We start from the raw sequence: 14,370 nt of genomic DNA, 5'->3' as shown, positions 1-14,370 counted from the left end.
TGTGTCCAAACTTTTGACTGGTACTGTACATTTGATTTTATTGTTTTGTCCTACATGTGAGTCAGCTAATATACAGAATTAAAAAAAAACATGACTCAGATCAGGTTATAGACCATTACTCTGATTGTAATAATTAACAAATTAGAAATATATCCGTATTTATAATGAGACTTGAAGAAGGGTTGACGTCACATTTCTTTAGTATAGGTTTGTACCGTACAATGCAGTATAGTTGGTGTAGAGGCATTCTGTAGAGAAAGACATTGTGTCCATATCAGGTGCTGTTGCATGTCATTTCCCTTCTTCAAATCAACGGATGTTTCCCCATGTGTGTGTAATGAGAGGAATGTGTTCTGAGGCAATAATATGAGTGGAAGGGTTAGGGCACGTTTAATGACTTGTTGCTCTTGCACGGCTAAGAGTGTGTCCTGATACCTTTGTGTGTCTAGTTGTGACTGTATGTCCTCCCACTGTCGTATCTGTAGCGTCTGTTTGTGTGTATCCTGTCAGTGTCATAGCGCCCGGTTGGTGGAACAGCCTGGCACGGCTGTGTGTGTATCCCATCGCTCCCATAGTGGCTGTGTGTCTGTGTCATGTTGTACCATGTGTGTGTGTGTCGTGCTGTGCCATGTGTGTGAGTGTGCCCCGAAGAGCCCTGGTCCTGAGCGTAACTCTGTCAGTGAGGCTGGAGGAGGCTCTCTCTCTGTTTAGTCGGAGCTCAACCATGTCGAGAACACACACTGCTTCACGGACCAGCCCTGACCGCTGCACCACCTGGAACACACACCACACACGATATACACAGGTATATTAGAGCCAGACAATTGTGTTCACATAACAGTGACGACATCATGAGCAGAGAGGGATGGAGAGAAAAAAACAGGTTCTTTGCTCTGTCTGTCACACACACACACACACTATTTGCTTCTGAGGTTTGGTCCAACAGAAACGGTCGATTCCCCTTCTAACGGTACCCTTTACAGAGCAGATCCTACTAAAACGGGAGTATCAATGAACACGATTGTGGAAAATGAATGCTCAGTTTGTCGCATGCGACACCGCGAGCAGCACTTTAGCTACACACTGTTATGTGCAAGCTGTGTAGTCCGTGTTTTATAAATGTGCAATGAGCATAAAAAGATGCATTTATATAAGGAATTGGTAACTCGTTCTCATCCGGAGATATAAGCATCTAATCCAGGTAGACCACTGGAGTTCAACATCTTAACAAAGTGAACAGGCCATGTTGTTCAAACAGTTGGAGACGGACAAGAGGGTGTATTCGTAACAGTTCAACTGTTCTACCTTGTTAGCAAGCAAATAGATCCAAGTTGGCTAGACTTCTAAAGATTAGCTGGCTACTCCCTAGCACGTGGGCATGTGCTTCAGAGATGGTTTATGAGACCTGTGTTCATTTTCTGTCATTCCTGCTAGAAGAAGTTGGTCATTATTAGCGGATGTGCAAGGTTCTGGTTAAATTTGTTACAAAAAAGGCATTTTTTATAGACAAGACTTGAAAGTCAGATCAGTAATTATTCCAAAAAAAGCAGGTTAAACTATTTTGATGAAATAATGAAATTATAAGTGGATCTTATGGTTGTGGAAGGCTATATATTTAGCCTAGGTATAACTTTACAAGCCCTGGATATGTTGTTACTCCGGACTGTTTGAAACGCACGGTCTCGACCTTTAATTATGAAACAATGCTTATGTAGAGAAAACCGTTTAAAAATATTTAGATATACACCGAGTGTACAAAAACATTAAGAACACCTGCTCTTTCCATGACACAGACTGACCAGGTGAACCAAGGTGAATGCTACGATCCCTTATTGATGTTACTTGTTAAATCCACTTTAAATCAGTGTAGATGAAGGGGGAGAGACGGCTTAAATAAGGATTTTTAAGCTTTAATTGATTGTGATTGATTGTTGTATTTGTGCTATTCAAAGGGTGAATGGGCAAGACAAAAGATTTAAGTGTCTTTGAACAGGGTATGGTAGTAGGTCCCGGGTGCACCGGTTTGTGTGAAGAACTGCAACGCTGCTGGGTTTTTCACTCTCCACAGTTTCCCGTGTGTATCAAGGACATCCAGTCAACTTGACACAACTGTGGGAAGCACTGACATATTGAGTCTGTTCTGAGGACAAAAGAGGGGTGCAACTCAATATTAGGAAGTTCTTCATGTTTTGTACACACAGTGTATATCGTGAATTGCCCATGAGTTTGAAAAAAAATCAAGACATGATTTTTAGGCCATATCGCCCAGCCTTGTGTGTGTGGTTTTGCGTGTGCGTGCATCAAGAGGGGTAAAGTTGTGAGCTCACCATGCGGACTATCTCTCTGGCACCACTCAGGGGGTTGTGGGAGAAAACTGCAAAGTTGCCCAGGAGGCTGACGACCAATAGCGAGTCCAGGGACGGCTGCTGGGGGACGGCTGACATCAGCTCGGCCAATGACTGCAGTCGGTCAGCAGGAAGGGGAGGAGCCGAGAGCAGGAAGAGTGACCTCAGGTGATCCCAGACTTCTCTGGCCGCCACCTGGAAACAGAAAGAAGGTACGGGAGGAAACTAGCTTCAGCTGGAAGCCTGTCGTTTTCAAATGTAGTCGTTTTCCACGACAGCGGCCGGACGGATAGGCGCAAAAGAATGTCTTCAGAGTCAACCAAAGTTTATGCCCTCTATAGACCTCAACTTCTCTCTGACCACAGTGTGTGTAGGCCCCTCAGGGTAGAGAGGAGACAGCCAGGAGACACAGGAGAGATGAAACCCAGGAATAGCCAGGCAGACGCACTCCGAGTGGGATCAATACCAGATCAGCCTCCCTCACCCTTCTCCCTTTCTCCATGTCTTTTTCCCTTCCTCTCGCCTTCTAACCCGGAGAAGCAATCTATTATTCATCCCTCAGTCCATTATTCATCTATCTATTGGCCAAGCTATTCTGAGACCAGCCATGACAGGTCAGTAAGGACAACGACATCTACACTGAGTAAACAAAACATTTCCATGACATAGACTGACCAGGTGAAAGATATGATCCCTTATTGATGTCACTTGTTTAATCCACTTCAATCAGTGTAGATGAAAGGGGAGGGGGTAGGTAAAACAAATAATATATTTTTAAGCATTAAGACAATTGACACAAGGCAAAATATTTAAGTGCCTTTGAACGGGGTATGGTAGTAGGTGCCAGGCGCACCGGTTTGTGTCAAGAATTGCAACGCTGCTGAGTTTTTCCTGTGTGTATCAAGAATAGTCCACCACCCAAAGGACATCCATCCAACTTGACACAACTGTGGAATCAACATGTCCCGGCATCCCTGTGGAATGCTTTCAACACCTTGTATAGTCCATGCCCAGCAAATTAAGGCTGTTCTGAGGGCAAAAGGGGAGGGGCTTCAACCTAATATTAGGAAGGTGTCCATAATGTTTGGTACACTCAGTGTATCGAGGGAGTTGACAACAGTAACCCTTTGCATCCAGCCAGCCAGTACATACCAGCTGCTGTGTCCGGTGGTGCCCCTTGTTGGTAGGGTGGTGATAGAAGGTGAGGAGCCACAGCAAGGGGCCACAGTCCTGAGGTCTGGCTGAGACCAGTAGTTGGTTGGCTACCTCCAACCAGTCAGCACACTGCACCAGCAGGAACCAGGCCTCAAACACTCCACACTGACCCCTGGAGGACAACACACACACAGGGAATTAACCTAGCATCCAATCATCATCTGAGAGTTGGCGGGAAGATGAAGGGCGTGTTCTAGAACATGCAGAGAGAGGGAGAGGACAGAGAAAGATAGGGAAGAAGATTAGTAAGAGAGTAAGACGATGAGATAATGAAGGGGGATCACTGGCTGGGTACGGTTGGGAATTTGGCATGGCGTTCCGGAATAGAGCGGTCAAGATAATGGGCCAAGTTAAAAGCCGCAGCTGAAGCCACGATTGCTCTCTCTGTTCTCAGTGTTCTCTCTCTCCCTCCCCCTCTCTCACTCCCCCCCCACTCTCTCTGCTATTGATTTCTACCACTCTCTCTCTCATTCACTACAATCTTCCCCCTCTGCTCTCTAGCTAAGAAGCTTTAATACGTTGGTGGAATCAGGAGTGAGTAGTGTGTTCTGATTCAGGGGATAACACAAGCGATAGAACAATATGATACAGTAGAAGTCGGAGTCATTAAAACTCATTTTTCCACCACTCCACAAATTTCTTGTTAACAAAATATAGTTTTGGCAAGTCGGTTAGGACATCTGCTTTGTGCATGACACAAGTCATTTTTTACAGACAGATTATTTCACTTATAATTCACTGTAAGTTGACTGTGCCTTTAAACAGCTTGGAAAATTCCAGAAAATGATCTCATGGCTTTAGAAGCTTCTGACAGGCTAATTGACATCATTTGAGTCAATTGGAGGTGTACCTGTGGATGCATTTCAATGCCTGCCTTCAAACTCAGTGCCTCTTTGCTTGACATCATGGGAAAATCAAAATAAATCAGCCAAGACCTCAGAAAAACAATTGTAGACCTCCACACGTCTGGTTCATCCTTGGGAGCAATTTCCAAATGCCTGAAGGTACCACGTTCATCTGTACAAACAAAAGTACGCAAGTATAAACACCATGGGACCACGCAGCCGTCATAACACTCAGGAAGGAGACGCGTTCTGTCTCCTTGAGATGAAACTATGGTGCAAAGTGCGAATCAATCCCAGAACAACAGCAAAGGACCTTGTGAAGATGCTGGAGGAAACCGGTACAAAAGTATCTATATCCACAGTAAAACGATTCCTATATCGACATAACCTGAAAGGCCACTCAGCAAGGAAGAAGCCACTGCTCCAAAACCGCCATAAAAAAAGCCAGACTACGGTTTGCAACTGCACATGGGGACAAAGATCATACTTTTTGGAGAAATGTCCTCAGGTCTGATGAAACAAAAATAGAACTGTGATGACCATAGTTATGTTTGGAGGAAAAAGGGGGAGGCTTGCAAGCCGAAGAACATCATCCCAACCATAAAGCACGGGGGTGGCAGCATCATGTTGTGGGGGTGCTTTGCTGCAGGAGGGACTGGTGCACTTCACAAAATAGATGGCATCATGAGGAGGAAAATTATGTGGATATATTGTAGCAGCATCTCAAGACATCAGTCAGGAAGTTAAAGCTTGGTCGCAAATGGGCCTTCCAAATGGACAATGACCCCAAGGATACTTCCAAAGTTGTGGCAAAATGGCTTAAGGACAACAAAGTCAAGGTATTGGAGTGGCCATCACAAAGCCCTGACCTCAATCCTATAGAAAATTTGGGGGCAGAACTGAAAAAGCGTGTGCGAGCAAGGAGGCCCACAAACCTGACTCAGTTACACCAGCTCTGTCTGGAGGAAGGGACAAAATTCACCCAACTTATTGTGGGAAGCTTATGGAAGGCTACCCGAAACGTTTGACCCAAGTTAAACAATTTAAAAGGCAATGCTACCAAATACTAATTGAGTGTATGTAAACTTCTGACCCACTGGGGATGTGATGAAAGAAATAAAAGCTGAAATAAATCATTGTGTCCTCTATTATTCTGACATTTCACATTCTTAAAATAAAGAGGTGATCCTTACTGACCTAAAACAGGTCATTTTTACTAGGATTAAATGTCAGGAATTGTGAAAAACGGAGTTTAAATGTATTTGGCTAAGGTGTATGTAGGTGTATGTAAACTTCAACTGTATATGGGGGAAAATATCATGTAAGCAGCAGCGGAGAGAGAAAATAGAGGTGAGGTGATGCTGGGAACTGCATCATTGGAGCTGAAGAGACATAGCTCATAAAACATGAACAACTCCCAGACTCACAGATCATAACCAACTTGAAAAATGAAGTTCGAAATTGTACAGTCTATTACATATTTATAATTGTTCATATTTATGGCTAGACTGACTGAACCAACGTCAGCACTCTGTGCCTGACTAATGAAAAGCCCAAGGTATTCCCCTCTCACCTGTTGCCTTCCTCCTCTTCCTCAGTGAGTCTCTGTAGTGATGCAGTGATCCAGGCCAGGTGTTCTGGCCACGCCTCCTGGGCCATTTCTGGGGGCGGGGGAAGGAGATGAGAGGGATGCATAACTCAAACCATGCATTGGTGTCAATTGGTCGCACGCAAATACTCAATCACTCACACAAGCAGGCAGGCAGGCACGCACACACAGTGTGTAATGATTAACTTTGAGTGTTGGCTGGTAGCCAGCATGTTCCTAAACGGCAATGCTAGATGTCAATAAGCCATGCCTGCGGGGTACTTGGGTTTGGCAACACACTTTAACATACCTCAGAAAAAAATGGATAGGTGCAGTGAAATGAGTTGTTCTGCGGTGAAATGAGTTGTTTCAGAGGGTCAGCCATAGTATGTCGGCGCCCCTGGAGCAAATGATGTTAAGTGCCTCGCTCTAGGGCAGATCGACAGATTTGTCACCGCGTTGGCTCAGGTATTCGAACCAGACCTCTCGGTTACTGGCCCTAACCGCTAAGCTACCTGCCCTCCTAGAACATTCAACATACTCATACAGGTATACAGGTATAGCCTAGACTACTCTGGCAGATGTGGATAACTGTATCATTCTGAGATGAAACATTCCCCTACACAAATAGACCAATATCCAAGCGCAGTAGAGATTGATCTTGATCACTTTAAACATTACTGTGATGAAAGCAGATATATTGAGTAAAGGGTAACCAAGGATAACGCTCAGTTACTGATATGATCTTGTGAGTATTGATGATGGAGAGGAATAATGAAAATTAGTAACTACCTTTTTCAAAGTACCATGTACTAGTACCTAGTGGTTAAGAGCGTTGGGCCAGTAACCGAAAGGTCCCTGGTTTGAATCCCCAAGCGGACAAGGTGACAAATCTGCCAATGAGCAAGGCACTTAACCCAAATTGCTCCTGTAAGTCGCTATGGATAAGAGCATCTGCTAAATTACTCAAATGTAAAAATGTTAAACACTTACTGATTTTAATGTAGCTGTTACACAGATGTTATAAGTAACAGTTATTGATTGGTGAGACACAGAAAGCCATTCATTCACTCAGAGGGTAAAATTACTTACACATAAGAGATCCCACACGCATCCTACCTGAAGGATGGGTCAGCAGAGGGACCAGTAAGCTCTGGGGTGTGTGTGGGAAGAAGGCCTTCAAGGACACACATTCCTGAAACAAGAGGCGCGCACACACAGGTAAGAGGCAACAGACCAAGTTATCCTATAATACAATGCAGAACATTGTCAGAGCCCTCCAGTCGAGTTAGCAAGACAACAATGCAATACATCTAAAAATCCCAACTGTCCATCCCAACCTAAAGGCTGTCAAATGAACGTTTTGAAAAACATCAAGGCTTTTCCACTGCTAGAACAGAAAGAGGACAAAAAAAGAGTACACCGTAGATCGTCCCCTATAGCTGGGCCTAAAGGTGTGGCTGGCTGTACAGTTCAAATAGGGGTGAGCTCTATCTCATGATTTGTAGAAGCTAAGGGATAAGGGTGAGTGTGTGTGTGTGTGTGTGTATGTGTGCTTGGTGGTGCAGTATGGGGTGGTATGTAGATTGATGTGTTATTGAGAGTTGAGATGGAGTTCATATACTCAGGTAACACACCCTATAGTCGTGGTTGTAGTCTAGGCAACCTATGACTGTTCTGCCTGCTTAGGACCACAGAAACAGAACCACTAGAATGGGTAGCCCAATTCAAGTCAATGATGCCATTAATGGATGGACTGGCGTTAATTTTGCGTGCACCCATGACTTTACCAGTCAAATTGCCTAGAGGTTCCAAGGCAATTCTATTAATTATATTTCTATGTTTAGGAGCCTCCATACCTGAGGCTGCAGGGCTGCCAGTTCCCTGAGGAAGCAGATGGTGAAGGTGTGGATAAGAGATAGCAGAGTCTGGTTCCCCTCCACCTGCACCAGCATGGACCTACACAGAGCAGAACAGGACAATTAGCCTTTATCAGGAAACTAGGCTTATGACGCACGTCACTACTTCACAGTAGAGGCATTTGAACATAAAGATTTATTTTGATCAAAATGCATTTTCCGGCAGAAATGCCTTCTGGAACATGTGAACATGTGCCTTAATAACAAACATGTATTCCATCCGTATATACAAATAAAATTGTTCAATTACGAGCCTAGTTGGTTTAGCCATGGAAAAAGTCAGGAACCTTCCCACTAGCCATGATTGACTGAGATAATGGATAGGCTGGACATGCCAGGAGATGAGTTTGTATTGGTCTGCCATGTAGCATGCTTCTATCTATAATGTGAGTTGCTCAGTATATGTTGATAGTCCTTTCTACCGTTCTGTTTCAGAAAGATATAACGTTAGCTATCGAGAACTACAAAAGTTTGACTACTTTAATCAACAACATTGATGCCTTGAATTTAGCAGCGTTTTCGACAGAAAAAAGTGACCGGGCTACTTTCTGCACGTGCCACGGTCAGTGTGAACCGGAGAGACTTGACACAACGCTGTCCAAACAAGATGCAGCTACAAACAAATGTTAAATGGTTCCAGTCTACCGTAAAGTGTTCATCCATGAGTCTAGCTACATTTTCAGATATTATAAGTTTCTAATTTAGTCAAAAAGTCATTTTCATTGCAAGTTAAAGTGTACTGCTAGCTAGCTAGCGAACGTTAGCTTGCTGGCTCGCTAGCTAACATTATGTGTATGATCTGTGTAGTAATATTATTTGAATCAGAAATCCATTTGCATTGATAGTTATAGACTAATGTTAGATAGCTAAATTGAGCCTAGTTGGTTAGCTTTAGCTACCTGCAAATTCATACTACGGCTATGACAATGTTTGTATTGGTAGTAGTATGAGTTGGGATGATTCCAGTTCATTGTTTAGCTAGCTAGCTAGCTAGCTAGCTACATGTCTTAAAAGAAGACTCCACTTCTCCAGATGATTACATGACCTATCAAATCCAGGTGTGTCTGGTGGTGACTACGGCCATCTATTGCATTTCATGAATATGTCTAGACAATAGTGACCCATCCAGTTAGCTAGATGTGTCTGGGGAAGTTTACAGCTCTTCAGTAGGTGTACAAAACCATTCAAGGGCCATTTTCTCAAAAGTGGGGTTACAAGTTGATCAACTTTCAAAGCTAAATTACTTTCCCATTGTTCCTAAACTGCAGTGTATTATATACCATTTTGTAGCTCTGAGTCTCTACTTTTATTCAATGTAAAAATAAAAATAAATCTAAAATCGGGGTGGTCGGTCACATATACACATCAGTGAGTAATCAAATTGTTTACAGTAGAAATATTGTATATCTACTGTATTCACTTGTGTGAATGAAGCGTCCCAATGGCTCACCTGAAGATGTCGTTCACTATTAAGAATATGGAGCCGTGCTGGGAGCAGGCTTTAGGCTGAAACACATACAAACACAAACATGGTTACATGTCAGGAGTCGCCTGTATGGATCAATTCATCTCATACACCACTTGGTGTCACTGTTGCGCCGTCTACCCTCATCAAAATGACACTTGTCCATTTTCATACGCTGTTCCTTACAATTAGTTTACCAATATTCTACTCTCTCTCTCTCTCTTTTCTCTCCATCTCCTAATGCAGCGCGCCATCATGTGTTTTAGATTTAACACGTTTTAAAAACGCCCCTGTGAAAACATTCAACAGCTGCACTGTACATGCGTGCCTCTCTCTCTCCTCGCGTCCTCTCCATGCATCTTTTACCCCCAGAACAACCTTAATTATGCTCCCTCCAATCCCTCTCATGGGCTAGAAGGCAGTAAAAACATGCCACCTTCTGTTCCTCTCATAGCAATAACCCTTCATATAGGAAGACCACATGTCTCTCCTGGGCTTTGATCCTATATGAGAGAGGAAGGGAAGGAGGGAGAAAGAAAGAAAGAGAGCAAGATAATCTGTGGGAAAATGCTGATTGCATATTTCAAACTACCACAAGAACTTCGCCGACCCATCCCAACGCCAACCACCATCACTCCAACCTCCATTTCACCCCGCCACCCCTGGGCTCTGGTCAAAAGCAGTGCACTACATAGGGAGCCATTTGGGACACAAAGGTTGGAAGGTAAAAGGTTGGCGAGACCAATGCTAGAGACAGCCCAATTGATGCTCTGCTCCAACCATGGAAGCAGAGAGGCAAGAGTAGTGACACTGCCCTAGCCACTGATCTACGGTCAGTTTTACCTCCCATTCCACCAATGGTTGAGGAAGATTTAGAGAGGATGAGCTGATCCTAGAACTGTGTCTAAACTTGTAGCAGATACTGAATGGGAGGTGGTCTTTGTAAAAGTAACTAGCCCCCTCTAGTGTTCATATTATGTCATTGCATCATCCTACCCAAGACCTACTCCATACACTGGACATCCCATCCTCGGACTCCCATCATCAATCGTGATACATACTTCTCATGCAGTACGTCGCCTCTCCTCTGCTCAGTTTAACAAATGAGAGATCAAATATGACAATCCTGGAGCCATATAAAAGGTGTGTGTGCGTGCATGTGTGTGTGTGATTGAGGGATGATGGTTTCCCCTAGTGAAAACAGATGGGTTTTTAGCGTCCTCCTCCATACATTCCACTAACACTTTAAGGAGGTTCAATTACAGCACGCACCAAACATCCTGTTGTTGGCAGCCTAGCCGGGCCCAGGAAGGCCTTGTGTATTGTTATTGGGGGAGGAAGAGGGAGAAAGAGCTCAAAACAAGAATGTGATACAAATTTTTATTTCCCATTTTTGATTGCAGTTTAAACAACTGAGGGAGAGAGGAGAGCCAGTCAGCTCCTAAGCCTTTCACACACTCACACGTACAAACAAACACGTGGGCGCAGGGGCACACCCACACGGGCACACACACACGGAAACACACACACGGAAACACACACACACACTACATGTCTCCATGATCCAAACAAACAGAAAGGCTAGGTGAAACACAACCTAAGCCTCCCTCGCTGTTAACGAGTTACGAAAGACGCAGCCAACCAGATGCACTCAAACAAACAAAGTCGAAGACGCGCGCGTGTGTGTGTAAAACGCCAACGTGATAACGACAGGCCAATCAGCAGACGGATGAGGTAGAGTAAATAAACAGATCGAGGCAGGATGGAGAGAGGGATGGAGTGAGGGATGGACGAAGGAGTAGTTTGTGTAAATAAACACACACACAGTGCAGAGAGACAGAATTGTTTACAGAAGTCCCCTCTCCCCAACATACCTGATGAGCAGCTTAGATTTAACTCGATATGAGAAGGGGGAGATGAAGAAAGCTGCAGGATTAAAGTACACCTATACTGTAGATGCTGTGCTTTCCTGCGTGTACACTGTAGGGCCCCAATCACTCTCCATCTCGGTAGAGGTAGAAGTTGCCCCTGACCACAGATCACAGGAGGCTGCTGAGGGGAGAACGGCTCAGAATAATGGCCCAGAACCATGTGTTTGATATATTTGATACCATTCCGCTCCAGCCATTACCACGAGCCCGTTCTCCCCAATTAAGATTCCACCAACCTCCTGTGCCACAGATCTAGGATCATATTACTCTTCCCCTAATTCTCTACTTACCATTTGGGAGGGGGGACATATCTGACCCTGTATCATTGGTTAGAGGTCACTTCTGCCTACTCCAAAATACATACCAGTAGTGAGTGAGTGATGGTGTTCTCTAGGTTGTGCGGTATGGAGGCTGGGTTGGAGAGTACAGAGTCCAGTAGAGACATCACTGCCCCCTCTAGGCTGGCCAGGTTATGGCACCACAGAGACACCACTGCCTGGGCCTCCAGAGACACACACTTTCTGCAACACGCACACACACACATTCACAGTGAAGGTCAGTGAGATGTCAGTCAACAAGATGTACTGAATGAAGCAGTGTGGTTGGCCTGGTGGTGACACTCCTTCAAACCTCAGGGAGTGTGACATCGCGGCATGATTAGTATCGGATATCACAGAACCTTGGAGCAACGTAAGCTAGGCAACGACACAAGGTCTGGGGAGAATGTCGGCTTCTCTCTGACATTTTAAAAGGGGAAAAACATTTGTTCCCAGGAGGTTGATCTTCAAACAGAACTCTCCCAACAAGTTTGGGTAGGCGGGGCATAAAACGCGGGCGGGAATTGTGCTCATGGTTAGCTAGGCAAACGAGCGCATACGGCAGTGACCTTACCGGTGACGTGCTCCCCATTTTCGACTTGTCCTCTCTTGTCTCAACTAACGCCGGAACTTCTACAGAGGTGTAATCTGGAGCATTGGTACATTGCCGAAAGCAACCAGTCTGTCTAGAGAGACTACTGCATGATGGGTTTGTGTTCACTAGCATTCTTGTTTTCTACACTTCCAGCTCTCTGGTTCCTTCAGAGCTCCAAACACTGAGGGTTTAAGCCGCTGGAGACTGTCTTCCCACCCTAGGTCCTTACCTGGAGTAGGCGGAGCTTACAGCATCCAGGAAGTCCTGGCTGAGGGCTGCCTTATCGCAGGTCACCGGCCGCTGCAGCAACGCACCAATGAGAGGAGCAGTCTCAGGACATGTGACCAGGGGGACACATGCCACTGATGCAGCAAGAACGCTGTCACACGAACACCTGGGGGAAATGAGGTTACATCAGGGGAACGGAACAGAGCTAGAGTTGGGACAGTGCATGTGGTGGAGAGTAACAGGAACAGACGCAGTACCTCTGGTTAGGGTCAGCCCAACTGCTGCAGCTCTTCCCAACCTCCTCCACTAGCAACCACACCATCTGACCAGCCAGAAGGACAAGTTACAGTACATACATACACACACACACACACATGCATAGACACATATGCGGGCGCACTTACACAGTCATGTAAATAAATATGATGAAATATATGACCTTTGAAATAATATCCTTCATGAAATGTGAAAGAACATCAACAAGCATTCATACCTTTCTTAGAACCTTTACATTGTATTCCTTTGGTGGCAGGCCCATATGTTTCACTAACATATGTGTTGCACTGTCCTCTTCTTCTGTAGCAAGCTGACATAACACATTCTGGGAGGAAAGAAAATGTTCAGTAGGCTCCCACATGAAAAAAATACTACAGTATACTATGGTATACATTCTAAAGTATTCACTGTGGGGTTTTTTTTTTGCGACTTTACTGTAGTATTCACTGTAGTATACTGCAGTATTTAGTTAACTATAGTATAAATACTGTAGTAAAATAAAAACTATTATATACTATAGTTACTAATGCAGTGTTTTTGCAGATTGTAGTATACTGTAGTATTTACTGTGGTGTTTTTGCAGAAATTACTTTAGTATTTACCTACTAAATGTTTAGGAAACCTACTAAATGTTCCATAATATAGGTAGGTAGGACAGGGGTCTGAATGGATAGTTCAGAGCTTCTGCTCTTTTCTATAACCTGTAGGGAAAACAATTTGGTCTATACTTGGCATGTAGGTTTCTCACTTATGGCACAAATTGCAATATGGGGAGGGGAATGGGCAGGATACATGCAAACTAAATACTGTAGTATTTACTATAGTTAAAAAAGTGTAGTGTTTTTGCAGATAATACTTTAGTATTTACTATAGTATTTTACAGTATACTACCACATTCTTTAGTAAGTACTACACATGATCGAGGGATACTACAGTGTGTAGTGTAGCATTCTACAGTATACTTCAGTTTACTATATCATTCTATAGTAAGTACTGTAGTATTCTATAATAAACTAGTATTTTTTTCATGTGGGCTAATGATACATTTGACAGTATAAATGACTAACCTGATATAGTGTTTGAGTGTGTCTACAACTTCAAAGCTAATGAGTACATAGCATGATCATATGGTATCATATCATACCAACCACATGTGGACAAGAAAGGCATTCCAGTGGCTACATGAGAGCGCATGTATGGACAACATATGAGCCACTTCAGAAACTAACATTCTTCTACGGGGGCCCTGGTTTTAACAAGCATATTTCAGAGGGGGTCTCCGATACACCAATAAACCAAACATGTATAAATCAGAGTCACAGAGTGAAAAATAATCTCATAACTAACACTAGCCCTATCCTCCATTCTAGGTCCTACCTAGTCCTCACTGGACAACACAGGAAAACAACACCGGGGGCCCGTTCAGTAGGCACCAAACAGGAGAAAATACATTGAAACAGAACAAGTAGCCTAAGATGGCAAATGTTCACTGTGTGTGTTGTTTGTATTGAGTTGTGTCTCAAACACACGTTGCCAGTTTGACTTAGCCATCATGCCACAGTCTCATAGACACACAGTGGAGCCCCCCACAGCAGAGACCCCCACAGCAGTCTTCCTGTAATGCTGGGGCAAAATAGGAGGATCAG

The 14,370-nt window shown here is 44.1% G+C and overlaps 1 protein-coding gene across 1 annotated transcript in view; it reads right to left on the bottom strand.

Moving 5' to 3' along the window:
• Positions 1 to 11: 11 nt before the first annotated feature.
• Positions 12 to 14,370, bottom strand: part of LOC139411121 (FA complementation group C) — a 42,350-nt gene continuing 27,991 nt past the window's right edge. Inside the window, exons 5-15 of the mRNA XM_071156991.1 lie at positions 12,942 to 13,049; positions 12,706 to 12,770; positions 12,450 to 12,614; positions 11,673 to 11,829; positions 9,363 to 9,418; positions 7,853 to 7,952; positions 7,113 to 7,188; positions 5,979 to 6,066; positions 3,498 to 3,672; positions 2,328 to 2,540; positions 12 to 774 (exon numbers count right to left, since the gene is read on the bottom strand). Of these exons, the coding sequence (XP_071013092.1) occupies positions 592 to 774; positions 2,328 to 2,540; positions 3,498 to 3,672; positions 5,979 to 6,066; positions 7,113 to 7,188; positions 7,853 to 7,952; positions 9,363 to 9,418; positions 11,673 to 11,829; positions 12,450 to 12,614; positions 12,706 to 12,770; positions 12,942 to 13,049 (1,386 nt within the window). The 3' untranslated portion in view covers positions 12 to 591. The remainder of the gene's footprint in view (positions 775 to 2,327; positions 2,541 to 3,497; positions 3,673 to 5,978; positions 6,067 to 7,112; positions 7,189 to 7,852; positions 7,953 to 9,362; positions 9,419 to 11,672; positions 11,830 to 12,449; positions 12,615 to 12,705; positions 12,771 to 12,941; positions 13,050 to 14,370) is intronic.

The sequence above is a fragment of the Oncorhynchus clarkii genome, chromosome 6 (genome assembly GCF_045791955.1).
Source record: "Oncorhynchus clarkii lewisi isolate Uvic-CL-2024 chromosome 6, UVic_Ocla_1.0, whole genome shotgun sequence".
In the NCBI taxonomy this organism is placed as follows: domain Eukaryota; kingdom Metazoa; phylum Chordata; class Actinopteri; order Salmoniformes; family Salmonidae; genus Oncorhynchus; species Oncorhynchus clarkii.
The sequence above is the reverse complement of the archived record's forward strand: the minus strand, read 5'-3'. Positions and strand labels throughout refer to the sequence as shown.